General features: G+C 44.6%; 1 protein-coding gene across 3 annotated transcripts in view; it reads right to left on the bottom strand.

Annotated features, from left to right (window-relative positions):
* PRKCB (protein kinase C beta) overlaps positions 1-21,873 on the bottom strand; it is a 396,410-nt gene extending 374,537 nt beyond the window's left edge. For 2 of the 3 annotated variants that reach the window (XM_004373342.2, XM_004373341.3), the window contains exons 1-2: positions 21,649-21,873; positions 20,663-20,694 (exon numbers count right to left, since the gene is read on the bottom strand). In XM_004373342.2, coding sequence (XP_004373399.1) covers positions 20,663-20,694; positions 21,649-21,821 — 205 coding nt within the window. In that variant the 5' untranslated portion in view covers positions 21,822-21,873. Of the gene's footprint in view, positions 1-17,459; positions 17,476-20,662; positions 20,695-21,648 lie in introns of those variants that run through there. The other variant, XM_023728531.1, reaches the window with a different exon arrangement.
* Positions 21,874-21,879: the final 6 nt, after the last annotated feature.

Below are 21,879 nucleotides of genomic sequence, written 5' to 3'. Positions count from 1 at the left end.
GGGGTCACCATGAGTCTGGAACTGACTCAACAGCAGCTAACAACAACAACAATATGAAACTTACCTCTTGTGGTGCTATGGACATTGAATGAGATCATGTGTGTGACGCATTCAGCTTAGTACCTCAATAAATCACAACAACTCTTCAGGGAAGCATTATCATGCCATGGAAGTACCCACCATATGTGACCCCTTCCATCCAAATGACTCAAGGACTTTTTTAGTTCCTACCTTGTCCTCAACAGCCCAGCAACTCAAGTCAAAGAAATCAACTGACTATGGCCACATGACCATCAAAAGATCGCAGACTAGAAGCCACTTTCTGAATTCAGGGCTACAGCTAAAGATTTACAAATGTGTGAACTCTTACTGGGGAAAAAAAAATTTTAATGAAAACAGTTTTCCCACTAGGGAATTACTGCTTCCTGTCAGATTTTGCCAGTTTCATCTACTTGTGTGGTCAGCACACTTTCCAGCCCTAAAGATCAGCTGTATCACCGATCACGTGCTCCAGAGCCTACCTGACTGCTGAGTCTGCTCACTCTTCCAGCGACTTTCCTCTTCCCCACCATGGTGCTCTCCTCCCTGGCCCCAGGCCTTCACCTTAGTAGCTAGGAGCTCAGAATCTGATTCAGATAGACCTGAATTCAATCTAGGCTCTACAGTTCTTTCGCAAATTCTTTCTCCTCTCTAAGCCTGTTTCCTCATCTATGAATGGAGACAATAATAATAGGAAATATCAGTGGAGGGTGAAGATTCAAAGGGATAAAGTTTGTGAAATGCCTAGCTCATTGTAAGCATTCAAACATTTTCTGTCTTTGTCATATTATCATTATTACCATCACCATCGCTGTCGTCATCATCAACATCATTAATTCTGGAGCTCTACCTTCTTAGAAGTGAGGATGGCAAATCATCAACTCAGTTACTTCGAACATATCATCAGGAAAGACCAATTGCTAGAAAAGGACATCATGTTTGGTCAAATAGAGGGTCAGCGAACATGATGGAAATCCTCAACGAGACGGACTGACACAATAGCTACAACAATGGGTTCAAACATGCCAGTGATCATAAAGGTGGCACAGGCCTAGGCAACGTTTCGTTCCATTGTGCATGGGGTCACCATTGGTTGGGGGCTGACTTGACACAGGTATCAACAACAACAACCTTCCTTTTACATAATCCTGAACCCAAATCCATGTTCGGATCCTAATTCTGTGTAACCTTCAGAAAAATTCTTAACTCTTTGTGCCTCAGTTTTTTCACCTGTAAATTGGGAATAATAACAGTAGCAACCTCATAGGACTATTATGAGAATTTAATGAGTTAATATGTGTAAAGTACTTAGAACAGTGTCAGGTACATACTAACCAAAAAACCAAACCAGTTGCCGTCAAGTCCATTCCAACTCATAGCAGCCCTCTTGGACAGAGTAGAACTGCCCCATAGGGTTTCCAAGGAGCACCTGGTAGATTTGAACTGCTGACCTTTTGGTTAGCAGCTGTAGCTCTTAACCACTACACCACCAGGGTTTCCAGGCACATACTAAGTACTCAATAAATATCAGGTCAAGTCAGCAGCATTTGAAAGCCTTATTTGAAGATTAAAGTGTCCAGGAAAATGGAAAATTCCCTTGGCCTGTCTCTCCAACTAATAGAGGCCCCCCTAAGGACTGTAAAGGAGCCCTCATGGCATGGTGGTTAAGCACTTGGCTGCTAACTGAAAGGTCAGTGGTTCAAACCCACCAGCCGCTCTGCGGGAGAAAGAGGTAGTAGTCTGCGTCCATAAAGATTATGACCTCGGAAACCCTATGGGGCAGTTCTACTCTGTCCTATAGGGTCACTATGAGTCAGAATCAACTCGATAGCAACAGTGTTTTGTTTTGTTTTGTTTAGTTTAAGAACTGTAGAGAAAAAAGAAAGCAAGGATGGGCCTTGCCCTGATTTCATATTTATCCTGGACTTGAATTTTTTATCCCATCTGGAGTGCCCTAGTTCCCCTACGGCCCCTGGGCCCCAAATCAGAGACAGGCAGAAAGGAAATACAAGGAGGTCAGCTGTCATTTGGGCCCCCACCTATTGGGCACACCAGATAATATAAACACACACTGAATCCCAACCTCTGGAAGTCCCAGCTGGAAGCTGCCCTCGGCAGAGTCCCACCATGGGGATTCGACCCACCTCCCTGCTGGCACACTGTTCCCACATCTTCCGGCAGCTCTGTACAGCCCCACACACCTCCTCCTCCCTTCCTCTGTGCTGAGTTTGCTCATGAAACACTTTTTTCTCAACCCACATTACCCCCCAGGATAACTAGCTCCTTCTCTCTGCAGGAGAGGGACAGATCTCTGCCAGCACTTGACAAAGTACTCTGACCCTCCACCCAAGTGACAGGTCAGGCCCGGCAGTTCCATCAAAACCAACAATTCCATTTAAAACAAAAACAAAACAAACAAACAAACTCATACTGTGCTGAAAACTTGAATTAGGAAAATAGTTTTCATCTGTGATACGTTAAAGCTCAACGATGATGATCAGAATAGTCATGGACTAGCATGATGGAGAAAAGATAGAACTTCTAATTATAAAGAATTCAAAACAATGTATTCAATCTCTAAAAAATAAATGAAGCCTCAACAGTCCAGGGCCAATTTCATAAGCCTCCAGTGCCTACTGTCTATATTTTCACAAAGATTTTCAAACCTTGTGAATCATTATCCACAGTAAGAAACACATTTTACATTTTGACCCAGTTCACACATACCTGTAAGTTTTATGAAGCAATACTTACTCTTCCTAAGTGTGATGCAGTCCAATATTTTCTATTCTATTTTTTAATGGTGGTCATGATCTTCTACAATGACTTCATGACCTTCTGATGAGTGATGATCTACCCTTTAAAATGCACACATCTAGAAGAATTCAAGAAAACGCTTTCCAGAGTGGAGGAGCGATATGATGTAAGGGTTAAGGGTAACATGGCGTTGAAGTCAGGATGAATGTCAAAGGCTACAGTCTGCAGTATGGATTATGCCTGCACATAAACAAACCAAAATCCTCACCACTAGACCAATAAAGAAAGCAAAATCCTCATAACTGGACCAATAAACAACATCATGATAAATGAAGAAAACTGAAGTAGTTAAGGATTTCATTCTACTTGGATCAACAATCCGCATCCATGGAAGCAGCAGTCAAGAAGTGAAACGACATATTGCACTGGGCAAATCTGCTACAAAAGACCTCTTTAAAGTGTTAAGGGGCAAAGATGTCACTTTGATGACTCAGGTGCACCTGACCCAAGCCATGGTCTTTTCAATCACCTCATATGCATGTGAAAGCTGGACAACAAAAAAGGAAGACGGAAGAATTGATGCCTTTGAATTATGGTGTTGGTGAAGAATATTGACTATACCAGGGACTGTCAGAAGAACGAACAAATCGGTCTTAGAAGAAATGCAAGCAGAATGCTCCTTGGAAGTGAGGATGGTGTGACTTCAGCTAGTTTACTCTGGACCCATTATGAGAAAAGACCAATCAGACATCATGTTTGGTAAAGAAGATGGCCAACAAAAATGAGGAAAACCCTTAATGAGATGGATTGACACAATAGCCACAATACTGAGCTCAAACAGCAACGATCATAAACATGGCACAAGACCAGGCAATGTTTCGTTCTGTTGTACATAAGCTTGACGGGAGTCAGAGTCAACTCGAGGGCAACTAACGACAGTCCAGGATGGGAATCCAGGCTCTCTCATGCGCAAGGGAAATAAGGTGAAGTATGAAGTTCCATTGTTGGATGTGAATCCCAGCTCCCCTCTGTGGTAGCTGTATGACCTTGGGCTAGACACTCCCATGACCCTAGGCCTAGTCAGATTAGGGCTCTCTGTAAATGGTGTTCAAGTTCTGGCAATATATGGTCTATGACTCTAGATAGTAACTAAATCAGTTCTGTGAAGGGACCAGTGATGAAGCCCCACAGGCTTACTAACAGTCAAGGAGGTATAGTTTGAAATGAACCTCTAAGAGAGACCTGGAGGCATGTAGTGGACCCCACAGTGCATCCCCCACACCTTCATGCCCACTCCACTGCAGGGCCGTGGCAGAAGTGATGCTGTGCACGTTCAGAGCCTAGCCCTCAAGAGACCTTACACTTTCGGCTCTCGTACTAGGAACCCATCCACCATCCTGTGACGAAGCTCAAGTTAGCCTGCTGGAAAACAAGAGAAATCATGTGGAGATAGGGGCCCCAGACATGTGAACGAACCCAGCCAAGAACAGTCAAACCCCACCTATACCAGGAGGAACACCCAGCTAAGCCCAGCCCAAAGTACTGACCCACAAAAACAAGAGCTAAATAAAATGGTTGCTATTTACAGCCGCTAAGATTTAAGGAGCCCTAGTGGTGCAATAGTTAAGAGCTCGGCTGCTAAGCAAAAGGTCAGCTGTTCGAATCCACCAGCTGCTCCTTGAAAACCCTATGCAGGCAGTTCTATTGTGTCCTATAGGGTCATTATGAGTCAGAATCAACTCCACAGCAAGGAGTTTTTTTGGTTAGTGGCGCAGTGGTTAAGTGCTTGACTGCTAACCAAAAAGTTGGCCATTTGAACCCACCAGCCACTCCATGGGAGAAAGATGTGGCAGTCTGCTTCCATAAAGATTTACAGCCTCAGAAACCCTATGGGGAGTTCTACTCTGTCTCATAGGGTCTCTATGAGTTGGATTCGACTCAATGGTAATGGGTTTTAGATTCTGTTATACAACAATACCAAAAAAAAAAAAAAAATCCATTGCCGTCGAGTTGATTCCGACTCATAGCAACCCTATAGGACAGAGTAGAACTGCCCCATACGGCTTCCAAGGAGCGCCTGGTGGACTCGAACTGCCAACCTTTTGGTTAGTAGCCATAGCTCTTAACCACTATGCCACCAGGGTTTCCTATACAATATATAGTTGATATGTTAGGTGCCCAGTCAAATCTCTGGAAGTAGAACCACCAGAGGATCCTGCCATAGGACAGATGACAAAAGAGCAAAGGAAGACAACTAACGGGGTGATTCAGCCCCTGGCTATGACAGAAGTGCCTCTGATGTCCACTCACAGCCAGAAGAGGCAAGAACTCTGACTGATTTGAACACTGGAAATTCTGACAAGAACCAGATTGTTCTAATAGCTCAAAACAAGAAGAGTGCTTCTTTGTTTCACTCTTAGTCACATGAAGAGACCTTGCTCTCCCCCAAACATACTCTAGTAGGTTTGATAAGATAAAGAGGTCTAAAGCTTCACAGTTCAGTTTTACTGAAGTCAAGTGAGACATACAATGGAACACATCATCCCAAAGGAAGCAGAAGAAGCCAGAGCTCTGGGAATGGAGCAAGGTTTGCCATTTTCACCGAAACCCATTTTCTTTTCCTCCTAGACACAGAGTTTGTCTCCATGTCCCAGCCTCTCTTGCAGTTGGAAGGGCCCTGTGCCTGAGTTCTGGCCAAGAGAACATGAAAAGTCGTGTGTGTCCCTTCCAGGCCAACGGGGTTGTGAAATGAGTGTGCTTTCTCACGCTCTCTCAGGCAAATGGAGAAAACACTGAGGTCATAGAGGAGGGCAGAGCCACAGATGGAGGAGCCTGGGGCCCCACATGGCTGTGTGGAAGCCTGCGAGACCAGGACCACCTGCGTTGACTGTGACGTGAGTGAGAAATAAACCTCTTTCTGTCAAGCCACAGAGATTTCAAGGCCTATCTGTTACAGCAGCTGTAATGGATTCTTACTAATACCTTAACTCAAACAGAATTTTTAAATTTGAAGCCCTAAAAATAGTTTATGAGCTCAAGGTTTCCTGGTATTAACAGAGCTAAATTATTGGTAGGGAAATTAGTCAGAATGCCACGGCTTCTTTGTTCTACAGTTTACAACTGATGGGCAACACTGAAGTGAGAAGCAGATGTCCCCCCAAGAAGGCAAATGGCACCATCTCAATCAATAACTCCAGACGGTGCCTGTCTCCCATACGGATTTTACTTCTGTGCATAAAACCGAAAACGTCCCAACTAACATTTCTCAGATTCGGCCTCAGTGATTTAAAACTAGGTGCTTTTCTTTCTTTTTTTTTAATGCAAGTGTGATATACGTAACAAAAGTGGACACAAATCTACCGCTTGATGAATTTTCACAGTCTGAACACACCCATGCAACCAGCACCCAGAACAATATACAGAACACTCTAGATAGTAACTAAATCAGTTCTGTGAAGATACCAATGATTAAGTCCCACAGGCTTACTAACAGTCAAGGAGGTTCTCTTAGTCATCTAGTACTGGTATCATAGAAATACCACAAGTGGATGGCTTTAACAAATAGAAATTTATTCTCTCACAGTCTAGGAGGCTAGAAGTCTGAATTCAGGGTTATCAGCTTTAGGGGAAGGTGTTCTCTCTCTGTCAGCTCTGGAGGAAGGTCCTTGTCATCAATCTTCCCCTGGTCTAGGAGCTTCTCGGCACAGGGACCCTGGGTCCAAAGGACGTGCTCCCCCACCCCCTGGTTCTTCATTCTTGGTGGCATGAGGTACCCCCATTTCTCTGCTTGTCTCTCTGCTCGCTTCTGTCTTTTATATCTCAAAAGAAATTGACTCAAGAAACAACCTAATCTTGTAGATTGAGTCTTGCCTTATTAACGTAATTGCCTCTAATCTTGCCTCATTAACATCATAGAGGTAGGATTTGCAACACATAGGAAAATCACATTAGATGACAAAATGGTGGACAATCACACAATACTGGGAATCATGGCCTAGTCAAGTTGACACACATTTTTGGGGGACACAATTCAATCCACAACAGAGGTATAGCTTGAAATGAACCTCTAAGAGAGATCTAGAAGCATGTAGTGGACCCCATGGTACAAGGGCAAGGATCGACTCCCTTTCAGGGTTGAGAAGCCCCTCTCAGTCCCTCTCCAGTGCCCCCGATGGTAATGAACACCCTAACCTCTATCGGCAATGATTACTTTCACCTGTCTCTGAGAGTCCCTCAAGTGAATGGGATCATACAGGATGTCCTCTTTTGGGGGAGCTTCTTCGCTCAACGTTAAGTTGTGAGGGTCATTTATGTTGTGCATAGTCATCATTTGTTCATTCTCATTGCTATACAGTATTCCACCATATTAATATACTCCAATTGAATTGTCTATTCTACTGCTGAAAGACTTATTGGTAGCTTCCGGTCTCATATTCTTTTAAAGGAGATTCTTTATACAACAGTCCACCAGGTTCCATGATGAATAAAGCCAGGGACTTCAGTGAAGAAACTATTAATCTTCACAGGGAAACATGAGCAGAGCCTGAGGCTCTACCCAAATTAAGCCTGAGGCATTCACACACTTCTGAAAATCCCTTCCCAACAGGCTCTTATGAGGGCAAAATTTTTTTGGTTCAAACAAAAATGATCAGAGCTTATCAACGAGGAAGGGATATATTCTATAAAAATTGTAGATCAAGCTGTAGCAAAACTAGCACCAAAACCAAAGTCAGATAACACCCTCTGTTCAGTCATTTCTCCCCTATACCATTCATTCATTACCTATTTATTGAGCATAGACTATGTGCCAAGTATGGAGTTAGGTATCCCGGGAACAGTGGAAAAGGAGACAGATGTAGTCCCTGCATTCATGAAACTTACACTCTGGTGGGGAAGACAGACATTAAATACTCAGAGAAATAAAAATATAATCGGAACTATAAAAAGCACAAAGTGTTATGAAACTGTACAAGAGTGAACCTGATTAGGCAGCTCAGGGAAGGCTTCTCTGAGGAAGCGATATTTGAGCTGAGTTCTGAAGGATGAGTAGGAGGTGAATGCGGAAAGAGGAAAGCGAAGAGCAATGCAAGCTGAAGATGATCATGTGCAAAGGCCCTGAGGGGGGCAGGGCTATGTCATAATTGAGGAATGCAGAGACCAGTTAGGTTATCAACTGGAGAGTGGAAAGGTGGTTCCAGATGAGGCTCATGAGGGTCCAAATCAGGCAAGGATCTTTAAGCCATGTTAAGTATTGTAGACTTGATCCTAGAAAGAATAGAAAGTCAACTACCAAAAGATGGGTCTCCAATTTAAATAAAGAGGTCCCCCACCACTCTATATGTTAATCCTGATTTCCTAAGTACACACTTTAACTCAGAATTATCAATACCCCCAGCCATCAATTCTGCCCCCCACAAAAAAAAATCTAGATAACTATCAAATTTCTCATTTGCAACTTTGCCTAAACTCTAGAGTATTATCCCCACCATTAGGGAGAGAAGGATGACATTCAATATTGGGATGTCGCATAAAAATCACCACCCTCAAGTGAAGGACAACACACAATACAGGGGAAGTCAGCCCAACTGGACTAAACCAAAAGCTAAGAAGTTTCCTGAACACAACCAAACACTTCGGTGGACAGAGTAGCAGCGGCTGGGGTCTGGGGACCATGGTTTTGGGGGACATCTAGGTCAACTGGCATAACACAGTTTACTAAGAAAATCTTCTGCATCCCACTTTGGTGAGTGGCATCTGGAGTCTTAAAAGTTTGCGAGTGGCCATCTAAGATGCATCAATTCGTCCCAACCCACTTGGAGCAAAGGAGAATGAAGAACACCAGAGACACAAGGAAAATATTAGCCCAAGAGACAAAAGGCCCACATAAACCAGAGACTCCATCAGCCTGGGACCAGAAGAACTAGATGGTGGCTGGCTACTACCCTTGACCACCCTGACAGAGAACACAACAGAGAGTCCCTGACGGAGCAGGAGAAAAGTGTAGAGCAGAATCCAAATTCACGTAAAAAGACCAGACTTAATGGTCTGACTGAGACTGGAGGAACCCCAGATCCACGGACCCCGGGTGCTCTGTTAACCCAGAACTAAAACCATTCCCGAAGCCCACTCTTCAGACAAAGATTAGACTGGACTATAAAACATAAAATAATACTCGTGAAGAGTGTGCTTCTTAGTTCAAGCAGATACACAAGACCAAATGGACAGCTCCTGACTGGAGGCAGGATGAGAAGGCAGGAAGGGACAGGAGCTGGTTGGATGGACACAGGAAACCCGGGCTGGAAAAGGGGAGTGTGCTGTCACATTGCAGGCACTGCAACTAGTGTCACATGACAATACGTGTATAAAATTTTGTATGAGAGATTAACTTAAGCTGTAAACTTTCACCTAAAGTACGATTTAAAAAAATTACGAGAAAAAAAAAATCACCACCCTCACCATCCCAAGACAAAACAACACCCCTACAGACTTCACCCTCCACCTTGGCCAACACCATCTCCCAGCTTTGTCTTCAACTCAAAAGAGCACAAAAAGGGTGGTATGGGCAGGCTTCTATTAAAAGTTGAAATATCATCAATACATTTTCAAAAATGAAGTCAGCAAATGGGACAATCACAGATTTCAAGACAATTTTCTGAGGTTTCCCACAAATTAAAGCACTTGCAAGCCATGAACAGGTTGTGGAGAAAGCTCTTCCCTTGCCCATGTTAAAGTTACCCCTCCAGCTCTAGGTAAAGGAACCCTGGTGGCATGGCAGTTAAGCACTCAGCTGCTAACCTAAAGGTCAGCAGTTCAATCTCACCAGCTGCTCCGCGGGAGAAAGATGTGGCAGTCGGCTTCTTATTATAGCCTTGGAAACCCTATGGAGCAGTTCTACTCTGTCCTATAGGGTCGCTACACATCGGAATTGACTTGAGAGCAATGGGTTTGGTTTTTTTGTTTTGTTTTGTTTTGGCCGCAGCTAAGCATTTCTCTCAAAGATCCCTTATAAAAGTTGTACCTCCTGCTATTGACCACAACGCATAGTACATCCATTCTAGCTTTGTCTTCTTAATTCAGAAGCATTCATTTTGCCTCCCCAACAAGATTATAAACTCAGTAAGGACAAGGACTTTACTGCTGTGCCCAGCCCTAGCAATAATCAAAATAGCCCCCATTTATCAAGTGCTTACCATCTGCCAGGCAAGGTGCTAAGGAAACACTTGGCATACACCTGATAAACTAGGTACCATCATTATTTCCTTTTACCTATGAAGAAACAAAGCCCCAAAGAGGTTAAGTAACTTGCTCAAGGTCACATAGCAAGAAGCGATGATTTGAACCAACGCCTTTCTGTCTCCAACGACGCCCTTCTGTCTCCAACGCACAAATTCGTCACCCATGTGCAGCATGTGCTCAATAAACACGTGCCAGTGGATAAGTGACAGCAGCAGAGAGGGAGAAAGGGAGTGGGAGGATTCCTTTCAGAGGAAAATTAATTTCTATGGCCCTCCACGTCTAAAGATGCAGCGAAGAGAGATATCCCTATTGTTAGAACCACAAAAATAACCTAGTAACCACCCCCCAAAACAGAACAATCAACAATATGACTGACATAAAAACCCAAACATCTCCCTCAGACGTGAAAAACCGCAGCAGCTCCTGGATGCTTTGGTAATGTTTCCCATTGCTCCTAAATGGTCATTTCACAGCTTCTCCTACCTGACCTCCAATCCCACAAGCCTGGAATCTCAGGATCTGAGTCATGGCAATTATTGTTTCAAAATGCATCTCCTGCTCCTCTTTTTAAAAATTCTGGCCATTTCACTCACCCCCACACATCCCGCTTTAAAACAAGGACGACAACTTCCTCGTTGCTACACTGCCTTCACAAAGTCCAAAGCCGCCGATATGACATGCGTCTCCTCCCTCACACACCCTCCTTTCTATTTCCCTGTGCAAGCCCTGTTCTCTCTCCTCTGTGTCTCAACTTATGTGTCCTCTGCCTGAAATGCCCTCCCCCACCGCCACCCCCTTGTCAATCTGGGAACTCCTACTCCTCCTGCAAGACTGTTCCGAAAATGTCACCTCCTCTGTGGAATCTTCTCCACCCCTCCCAGGAGTAGGGATGCCGTGCGAAGCATTTTTACACCCTTGGTGTAGCACTTTTTATGATGTAACAGAATTAATTGGCCATGAGTTATTCTCCACTCTAAAGACTAGGAGGATCTTCAAGGGCAAGGACAGTGTCTTATTCACCTTCAAAGCCCCTATCACCACCTAACATTATATATTTGTTTAATGTTGGTTATTTATTGTTGCTCTCTGTCTACTAGAATGTAAATTCCATGAGGGCAGGCACTCTGTTTTGTTCATTGCTCCAGCTCCAGTGCCTAGAACAGCAGCTGATACATGGTAGGCACTCAATATTTGTTGAATGGATGGATGGAAGGATGATGGAGGAATGGAAAAATTGCTGGGTGGATGGACGGATGATGGGTGGATGGAAGAATGAATGGCCGGGTGAATGGATGAATGGATGGATAGAGGCAGAATCACATTTTGGTTTTTTTTTTAAACAATGTAAGGTCACAGCCATGGAAAGACAGAGCCAGAATTTAAAACCAGATCTGTTTGATTTTTGAGCCTGCACTCTTAATCTCAATATTACACTGCCTCTAAGAGCCCGGTCTGACCTCTGGGCAATGGCAAAGGAAAAGGAAAAAGAGCACTAGAACCCCTCTAGTAACATGGTCATTGTTGAGTTAATGATTCTGTATATCTTTTTTTTTTTTAAATATAATATTTTATTGTGTTTTGGGTGAAAGTTTACATAATTAGGTTTCCCATTTCATAATTTCTATACAAATCGTTCACTGACATTGGTTACATTTTTCACATTGTATCAACATTCTCTTTAATTGTGTTCTGGTTGTTTCATTTCCAGCACTCTAGTTGATGTCGCATATCTTGAACCAGTTAATTTCTGTCTACTTTGCAAATATTAAGACTCAAGAGGAGGGGATCTGAACCCTCCAGATATGGACTTGAGTTTCCCTTCTGAGTCTGTAAGGCAAATTTCTGCATGTGGGCTAAGAGACACCCAGGAGACACATACAGGCAGGGCAAGGGATAATTAACAACAATAATAATGGTAATGATTGAAAGATTAACACTTCTGTAATAAAGCTACCTTCTCTTTCAGAGCCTGCTGATGCATGCCTTTCAACTCTCTGCAACAATAAGCTTCATCCCAACACCAAAAATTTCTAGGAAAGACACTGAACTCTCCTTCTATTCACAAGGAGAAACAGCCAATGCAAAATCAAGTCCAGGGGTAGAACAGATCCAGGCTCAATCAGGTACAAATGAAAAAAAAAAAAGTTGGTTTACAGGTAAAACATAACATATCTTTATGTTCTCATAGTTCCTTTATAATAAAAAATAAAGAATACTCAATGAATGTTTACTATGTGCCCAGACTTGTGTTAAGAAAGGTGTTAAAGACACATTAGCACCAAACTGAGACTTTCTCCTTGTTGAAATCAGAACATGGAAAGCAATCAGAAAGACGGGAAGAGAAGTGACAAAGGAGCTTTTTCTATATGTGATGCAATGTTGCTTATTGTGAAAGCACTTCAAATTATCTTCCAAGTATGAGAAAAGACTGCGTTAACCAAGGCAATGAATGGTTGTAGAATACCAGGCATGGACCCCGGGTAATGGAGGCATCTAGGAGGCAATGGAAGTAAACATGTGCCCCTGAAAACTGGCTTTCAGCTCACAAATGCCTCTCACTGAAATATTCTGCTCTCTCTTTTTATTTATTCTCAATCTATTGCCTCAGATTTCTTCCTTTACCTCTGAAATGATCTGATTCTTTCTGCTTTAGAAGAGCCACTCAAACTGCTACTCCTGAACAAAAAGGAAGTCAGCTCATTATCTGAGTTCCAGGGCTTGGAACCAGTTTATTCCAGTTCAAAGCCCTACTGACAATTTGAATTTGCACCCCAGATATCTGAATCAGAATCTACAGTTTAACAAGATCTCCAGGTAATTCTTATGTATAATAAATTTTGAGAGCCACTGCTCTACTAGGGGTTCTCAAAACTGATCCCTAACTAGCAGCATTAGCATCGCCTGGCGTTACGGATTGAAGTGTGTCCCCCAAAACTGTGTTGTAATTCCTAATCTCTGCCTGTGGTTATAATCCCATTTATGAATGGGTTGTTTGTTATATTAATGAGGCAGGATTAAGTTATGTTAATGAGGATTAGGTTACTTTATTATGTTAATGAGGCAGGACTGGGGTGTATCTTGAGTCAATCTCCTTTGATGTATAAAAGAGAGCAAACAAGCAAATGAGTGAGCAGGGGGAAGAGAGATGCCACTTTACAAGAAGATCGCCCAGAAGCAGAAGCTCAAAGAGACAAGGACCTTCCTCCAAAGCTAACAGAGAAAGAAAATTCCCCTAGAGCAGGCACCCTAAATTAGGACTTCTAGCCTCCTAAACTATGAGAAAATAAATTTCTGTTAAAGTCACCCATTTGTGGTATTTCTGTTATAGCAGCACTAGATAGAACTAAGACACCTGGAAACTTGTTAGAGATGCAAATTCTCAGCAGAGGTTCGAACCGGAATGAACAGTTTGAAGTTCTGCTAAGTTATTAGCTAAGAGATGAAGTTCTTTGTCAAACTGAGAGAAGCCATCTTGAGGTGACAGTCTAATTCCATCAAATATTTGTCTTACTTGCAGTCCTGGCACAAATAAAGATTCAGGGCTTCTCCACAGAATGCCAGAGATAAGACCTCCTCGTGTATCTTTATCCAGGATATGAACAGTTTCACAACACAGATTTTAGCTCTGGCTCCTTGAAAACTCAGGCTTTTGCCAATATCACAGAGAACAGGACTTTTTTAAATGTACTTCTCAAACTAAATAATTCCCTGACCTCACCTTCAACCTTAAACAGCTTCCCATTATGTATATTCTCATAGCACCCTGTACATCTCCTTCAAGGTACTTACCGAAGTGAAATTAAATATTTGTGCAATGATTTGTAGAATCCCTATCTCCCCCACTACACTGCAAACTCCATGACAGTAAGGATCTTCTCAGTCTCACTCGCCATTGTATTCTCAGCATCTAAAATAGTTCCTGACATGTAGAATTTATTCACTGAATACGTTTTGGATGGATTGATGGAAGAATGGGTGGGGGGATAGATGGATGGTTGGATGGATAGATAAATGGAAGGAAAGATGGATAGAAGGGGAGGGATAGAAGGAGGAAGGGAGGTAGGGTCTGATAGATAGATGGATGGGTGGATGGATGGCTGCATTGATGGCTGCATTGATGGATGGATGGATAAACGGATGGATGTGGTGAATAGGTGAATCTCCTACTAGATTTTCAAGCAGCCAGCACACCTTCAAATGCCATATATAAATACTGTGGAAATTATTTACTCCATAAAAAGGCCAGTATTCTGTCTATAGAATATCACACAATTCCAACAGGGAGATTTGATGTGTGAGGTCAAAGAACCATGACATTAGACCAAATGCCAAAAATAAGGGAGCAAGCCTCTAAAAGTATTAAGCAGATAATGAACATTTCAGGTGATCCCCCTACCCTTGCAAGAATTAATTGGACTGCAGAGTCAAGAGACCAGACCATGTATTTTAAATTGTGCTTAGTAATTTAACCATCTATAACTGAAATGCATCAAAAGGAGATGCATATTCTCAAAATTGTGACGTAAGGATCTATTTAGAGAGAGAGAGAAATCCCAGTGCAACAATGTGTATAAATTATTTTCAAACCTTCAATTTTATCTTCTGACCAATCATCTATTCTTATATCCTAGTCTTTTTGACCCACATGCACTGTAAACATTCTGTACCTGGTTCTAGGCAGTACCTGGAGTATCATGAATATTCGGAAGTAATATATTTTTTCAAATTAGTTTCTAACTAAGAACCTGTATATCATATCAACTAGCTTTTCAAAGGTCACATTTTCCATATTTACTTAGAATGGTATTATGTTACCCAGTGACAAAGCTTTAACCTTCACTGGGTGCTCTACAGCTCAAAATGAATTTACTCTTGCCTCTCCAACAAAGCAGCCCTCCTTCTTAAAACTCAACATTAACCCACCCAAAGATTCTTATTTCATTTGGGACATTGGACCTGAAATCCCACTTTAGGCGGAGGAAAAAAAAAAGCCAAACTATCAAACAAGAAGTCAAAAAGCCTTTGCCTGTCAGCCACACAGAAACCTCCAGGACACATTCAGAATAAGCCAAAAGGTGAGCAGGGTTTGGTTCACAGGTCTCTGAGATCTGCTTCTAGAAAGGGGACATGGAAAAATGGAAGCAAGTTCTAGTAACTTGTAGCCTGACTTGGTGATTACAAACAAGCAAACAAAATGGACCTCTTCATGATTTTACCAAGAAAGTCAACCTGAAGTGCAGGATGTTATATAATAAGTTTGTAGGGAAAACTATGCCAGGAGTAAAATTAACCTTTATTTTTTTATTGTAGTTTAAAAAAAAAATAGTGCCTAGTGTAACCTCTATGTGTTAACGACACATTAAAATAAACTCATATTCTCTAGGGTTGATGTTGATGAGAACAGTAACGGTAGGATTCTTACAATGCTTTGGTATTTTTTAGAATAATTTTGATTAAAAGTTTAAAAATTTGTTTTCTAATCTACACAAGAAAGGAAAGTGCTGATTTACTCACTATAATCATCAACTCTAGCTTTTCATAGTCAGAAAATTAGTGCCCTGGGATTCTTCTAGAGAGTCCATAGCAAGTTTAGATCTTTCTCATAAAGAAAGGGGTGAGGAAAGACAATGCTGAATGAACTGATGGTGCCTGGCTCTCTGGGCACGGGCACTGAGCTGTGCGCTCACTGGTATTATCCAAAGGCTTATGAAGAAAGATACCTGAGAGGAAAACCCACCTAAACACATAAAAGAGGCAAAGTCATTTAATGAGTTCCAGAATTAACTGTCCCACTTTGACACAGTTTCCTACAGTAATAATGAGTATTTCACTTAGAGTCATTGCTACTTACCGTGGATATTTCTCATGTATTCATTCCTCACTGACTCCTCACCATAACCCTATGAAGTAGGTACTACTATTCCCATTTTACAGATGAGGAAACTGAGGCTCCTAAAGCTGAACAATTTGCTCAAGGTCACACAGTGAATGGGTGGCAGATCAGAGATTCAAACCCAGTTGCCTGAATCCAAACCCACACTATGAATTCTGAACCTCTGTATTTTACTGCCTCCATATTTCTACTGAAGTGACTTCCTTTAAAAAACAACAAAACAAGTTTTCTCTCTGCCAACTTGCAAAGACTTCATAGGGTAAGAGTCTAATTCAACCCAAAGGCTTGTCTTACTTATACTTAAGGCACAAATGCAGTTTTAGGTGTCTCTAAAGAATGCCATAGAGAGAAGTCTGCCTTGCTTATCTGAGAGGTCCCACTTCTAACCCAGAATTTAGGCAGTTTTACAATAGGGTTTCTCAGCCCGTCTTCCATCAACAGAGGCATTCTTAAACTACCTCACAGGGTGGTTTTATTTTTAAAAAATAGAGAGAGTAGAAACAAAAAGGGAGAAAAACGGTGGCAGTAAGTTTTGTTCTCTAACAGTACAAAAGTGAAAACTACCTAGTCTTAAGCTCCCCTTAAACTAAGCAAAACCCACTGCTGTCTAGTCGATTCTGGCTCATAGCAACCCTACAGGATAGAGTAGACCTGCCCCATAGAGTCACCCAGGAGCAGCTGGTGGATCTGCACTGCTGACCTTTTGGTTAGCAGCCAAGCTCTTAACCACTACCCCACCAGGAAACCCATAATTTCCCATGGTTTATGGAATTCTCGTCTTTCCTCTCCCAACCCCAAACCACCATCCCAATTTCCACGACAGCAGTATGGAGCATGGAGGCAGCTCTCAACAGCTTCCTTGCCTTATGATCATGCTCCACACCTCCTAACCAAGAATGACAGAGTATTCTCTCTCCCTACTTTTGAAATGGAGCCCCTACCCTCTCTTGCAGCAAGGTGTGGGTAGGTAATTAAGTTCTAGCCAACAGGATATGGGCAAAAGTATCTTGTGGCAGCTTCCTTCCTTAAGTGACACTAAGAATGTTCTTTGCCCCTTTTTTCCTTTCTCCTGGCTAAAACCAGGATGTGATGACTGGGGATTCCAGCATCTTTCCTGGATCATGAGATAAAGGTCCTTCCCTAGGGACGGTAGATCAGAAAGCTGAAAGCAACCTAGAGACCTGGGCTCCGGACTGCTAACTTATGCTAGAGAATAAAACCTTATGTATTTTCTATAAAATATTGATCCCACTTTAAATACATCTTATGATAAAATTTGTGGTACCAAAAATAATCAGCTAATAAGGAATTCCTCTATGATTCCAGAATTAGTCCTAGGCAACTCTGAGCCCAGGGATAACCTTCTCCCCATTCCAGGATGTCACCACCCCAAGCATCTCTATTTCAGGGGCTGCCAATCTGCCCCACCACTCTCTCACGCCTCCTCAAGTGGACTTGTCCAGTTCAAACACAATACACTGTGAAGTAGTGACATAGGGTGGCCAGATGTTCACAGCTGGATTTTGACTCTCACCTGGTAGCCAGTTCCACAGCAAAGCAACCCTGCAGAGCCAGTCTTCTCTCACACCAGCTGCCCTGCCATCGGGGGAGTTTGGGGGCAATCTAAGAGCTGGTATTTTCTTTCTTTCTTTCTTTCTTTTTTATTGTGCTTTAAGTGAAAGTTTACAATTCAAGTTAGTTTCTCATTCAAAAATTTATACACACATTGTTATGTGATCCCTAGTTGCTCTCCCTATACTGTTACAGCACACTCCTTTCCACCCCTGATTTCCCAGGTTCATTCAACCAGCTCCTGACGCTCTCTGCCTTCTCATCTCGCATCTGGACAGAAGCTGCCCATTTAGTCTCATGTATCTACTAGAGCTAAGAAGCACACTCTTCACGAGTATCATTTTATGTCCCACAGACCAGTCTAATCTTTGTCTGAAGAGTTGGCCTCGGGAATGGTTTCAGTTTTGGGCTAACAGAGAGTCTGGGGGCCATGTCTTCCGGGGTCCCTCCAGTCTCAGTCAAACCATTAAGTCTAGTCTTTTTACTAGAATTTGAGTTCTGCACCCCACTTTTCTCCCACTCCGTCAGGGACTCTCTGTTGTGTTCCCCGTCAGGGCAGTCATTGGTGGTAGCTGAGCACCATCTAGTTCTTCTAGTCTCAGGATGATGAAGTCTCTGGTTTATGTGGCCCTTTCTGTAAGAGCTGATATTTTCTGAGTGCTTCTCCTATGCAAAGCTCTGGTCCACGCATCTTAAACATGACACCAACTTCGAATCTCTCAGTAACTTTCTAGGGTAGGTACCTGCTATTGGTCCCATTTTATAGATGAGGAACTTGAGGCACAGAGGCTAAGTAATATGACTAAGAAGTCTCAAAGCCAGGATTCAAACCCACAGTGACTTGCCTGATAACCTGTGCACATGACCACTACTCTACACTGCCTCTCAAGAGGGAGGAGGAAAAGAAAGGAGATTTTAAAAAGGGGTGGGGGGCTCTCCTACCTAAAGTGGCCATATTTCATTAGAAACCTAAATTCTGCTTTTCTCTCACCACACCAGAAAATTCCTATCATTTTCCAGGCTTCGAATAAAGGGATTTCCTATGTGCATCAGATACATCACCTGCATGTTCTGAAGTGCCTTTCCCAACCACCAATGACAGCAGAGCAGATGGGAGAGGAGAGCAGCAGGAAAATGTTTTCAAAAATCACCCCTGACCTCAGCAAGACCCAAAGACAGAAACGGATTCATGGAAGTAAAAACCCATTGCCATCAAGTAGATTCTGACTCATAGCAATCCTACAGGACAGAGTAGAACTGCCCCATAGGGTTTCCAAGGAGTGGCTGGTGGATTTGAACTGCAGACCTTTTAGTTAGCAACTGAGCTCTTAACCACTGCGCCACCAGGGCTCCTTTGGAAGTGAAAGGCAACCACAAAGAAGAAATTAGACACATTCCAGCACCAAGACACCATTAGTATTTTGCCTGAGGGGGGTCAGACATAGTTCGAAAAAACAATCCAAACTGCTTACACCAGGGACTAAATCGTTGCCACTTAAATAAGAACCTGGGGAGTCCTCTGGGGTGGTCCGTGAGACCGAGGCTCCAAATCTTCCAAGGAGAGGCTGAGCTGGGCCTGGCCTAGATCTCAGGTGAGAGGACTGAGAGTCTCAGAGGACAGCAGTGCCATGCTGCCAAGCGTTTTGCACAACTGACAATGGCGCCTACACTCACCGGGGGTCACTTCACTTTTCCCTGGAGGGTGGACCTGCAACCACAAGGCTGTCAGTCAGTGATAAGTCACAGCTGAGACTCTTTAATGTTCAAAGGCTTTCTTCTCCTAACTTTCACCCAGTTCACCACGGTGGTCAGTTTGACCTTAAGACACACCCTAGAAATGAGACATTTCTCACCAAACTGGCCTAAAATTAGGGGAAAAAAAACTTTCCAGGGGAGAGTCTGAAAACTAAACACCTACAGGGGCCGGGCAGGGGCCGGATATGGGTGAAGCAGGTCTGCCTGGGATCAGCTGTGACAAAATAGTGAATGTGTGCCCTGTCTCTGAAAATCATTTGCTCTCCAGCTCCAAAGGATTGCTGTAAGAAGGAAAAGTGGGACCATTTCTCAGTAAAATTGGAAATTCTGATTCATATGTGAAATCTCCCAGTTCTAAAATGTTGGCATCAAAATCAAAAAATGTTTAAGACCTCCCTAAGAGCTGAACCTGGGTCGTGCAACGGTTAAATGATGAACTACCAGTCAAAAGGGTGGCAGTTCAAACCCACCCAGAGGCGCCTTGGAAGACAAGTCTGATAATCTGCTTTCAAGAGGTCACAGCCTTGAAAACCATAGGGAGCAGTTCGACTCTGCACAAATGGGGTCGCCGTGAGTCGGATCGACTTAACGGCACCTAACAACAAGGGCTAAACAAGTCTACAGGTGATTTGACCCTGGGCAGTCAATTTGTAACCTGTCTTTTATGACAGTAGCCTGAGACAGCCAAGGTCCCCTTACCCATGATTAAAAGTCATCACTATGGAGTGGTTAGAGTCAAGGATCCCAACCCAGATGAAAGGACCAAGGAAACCAGTCACTTGAAGTCCTTCCTGTATCCACTCAGCAGATAGAAAGGGCGATTTGAACGAGGATCTGAGAGGCACCCCATCTGGAGCCAACTCTTTCAGGGGGAGGAGGCCCAGGGGACAACCGCAGTCGCCTTTCTAGGGGAGGCACCATCTGCAGAGAATGAAGCCACCTGCAGAGCTCTCTGGGAGGCCGGGGAAGAGGCAGAACCTTGCTCTATGAGACAAGGAAGGGCAAGTGAGCAGATGAGAGGGCAGGAATTAGAGAGAAGGAATCCTTCCAGAAATGGCCCCTGGAGACACTGCCTACAGAGGCAGGATTGGCAATGCCCGGGAAGGTTCAGGAGACCCATTTTGACTCTTCAGATGCTTGGAAGGGAGGAAGAGTGGACAGCACTTCCTTGGCATTTAGGGCCTCCCAGTTCCACCAGCCTTCCTGGGATGGAGCATCACTGCCCGCTCACACACACACCCCTTAAAAGGACCCTTATGTGGTGATGAATTCCTAGCCTGGGAGGTCACTCTGACAGAAGTGGTTCCTTCACTCTCTAACTCACTCGCTCACTTCTGTAAAGTCCCTTTCACCATCTCTTCCCACAAAGGGCATCCCAAAGCCCCACAGCCCCAGGATTGTGGTGCCTACCTTGGCACTGGAACCCTTGCTTCCCGAAGCCCCTGCAAAGGCAGAAGGAGATATGTTAGGGAGACCACAGCCGCCTGCTAGTTCCCCCACAGTCCCTCCTCCTCCCTACACCTCTACCCCAGGTGCAACCTCCTAGCCGCGGGTGAGTGCCCGAGAGGCTTCCGCCTTTGGGGGTTAGGTGGGAACTTGGTAACCTCAAACTCCCCTCACCCCGGCAGAGGAAAGGAGATTGCGACCACTGGGTGTGTGTGTGAGGGGGTGGGTAGCGTTTCCATCCGGTGGGAGTGGAGATCAAAAGGGAGATCTACCCACAGATGCCCTAAGTACCCTCGGGGAAAGAGAAGCTGTAAAAGATGCACCCAAAGAAGGATGAGAGAGGAAGGGGACTCTGGGGGGACTGGGAAGGGAGAAAGGAGCCCCATGCCTGGATGGACAGGAGAGAAGAGGCTTCGCGGTGACAGGGGAGGACTGAGGAGTGGAAAGGGCCACTCCAGGCCCCTAGGGAAGCGCAATAGAAGAGAACACCGGGAGCGGGGCGCTGCCCCCAAGACACTGAGGGCAGAAAAGGATGCCCCATGCCCGGAGGGAGCTGGAGAGAAGACACCCGGGGCGCTGCCTCCGGAAAGGGGGTGGGGGTAAGGGCGCCTCCCGCCCGGAAGGAGGCGGAGAGAGGGGTGACCCCGGGCTAGAGGGCACCCGAGGCGCTGCTCTCCGCGGGAGGGACAGGCGCCCCGCGCTCGGAGCCTGGTTGAGGGAAAGGGGCCCCCGGCGCTCCGGAGGGAGTGGGGAAAAAGCGAGGACAGGAGGCGCCGCGCGGCCGGCCGTCTCGGGCCAGAGAGAGGGACGCCACAGGGGAGTCCACGGGGGAGTCCGCAGCAGAAGCGTCCGGAGCGGGGACGCGGGACCCCTGGGGACGCGAGATGGTCCCCGCGCGCGGCGCAGCCCTCGGGGGCCGGCCAGGCGCCCTGCGCCGGGCGCGCTCTCACCAGATGAAGTCGGTGCAGTGGCTGCAGAAGGTGGGCTGCTTGAAGAAACGGGCGGTGAATTTGTGGTTCTTCACCTCGTGCACGTTCTTCTGCCGGAGGGCGCCTTTGCGGGCGAAGCGCACAGTGCTCTCCTCGCCCTCGCTCGGAGACGGCCCCGCAGCCGGGTCAGCCATCTTGCGCGCGGGGAGCGGGAGCCCGAGAGGGGCCGGCCCCGGGGCCGCGGGCTGCGGG

This window comes from Trichechus manatus, unplaced genomic scaffold (genome assembly GCF_000243295.1).
Source record: "Trichechus manatus latirostris isolate Lorelei unplaced genomic scaffold, TriManLat1.0 scaffold00024, whole genome shotgun sequence".
In the NCBI taxonomy this organism is placed as follows: Eukaryota; Metazoa; Chordata; class Mammalia; order Sirenia; family Trichechidae; genus Trichechus; species Trichechus manatus.
Note: the sequence above shows the minus strand (reverse complement) of the source record. Positions and strands in the feature narration are given on the sequence as shown.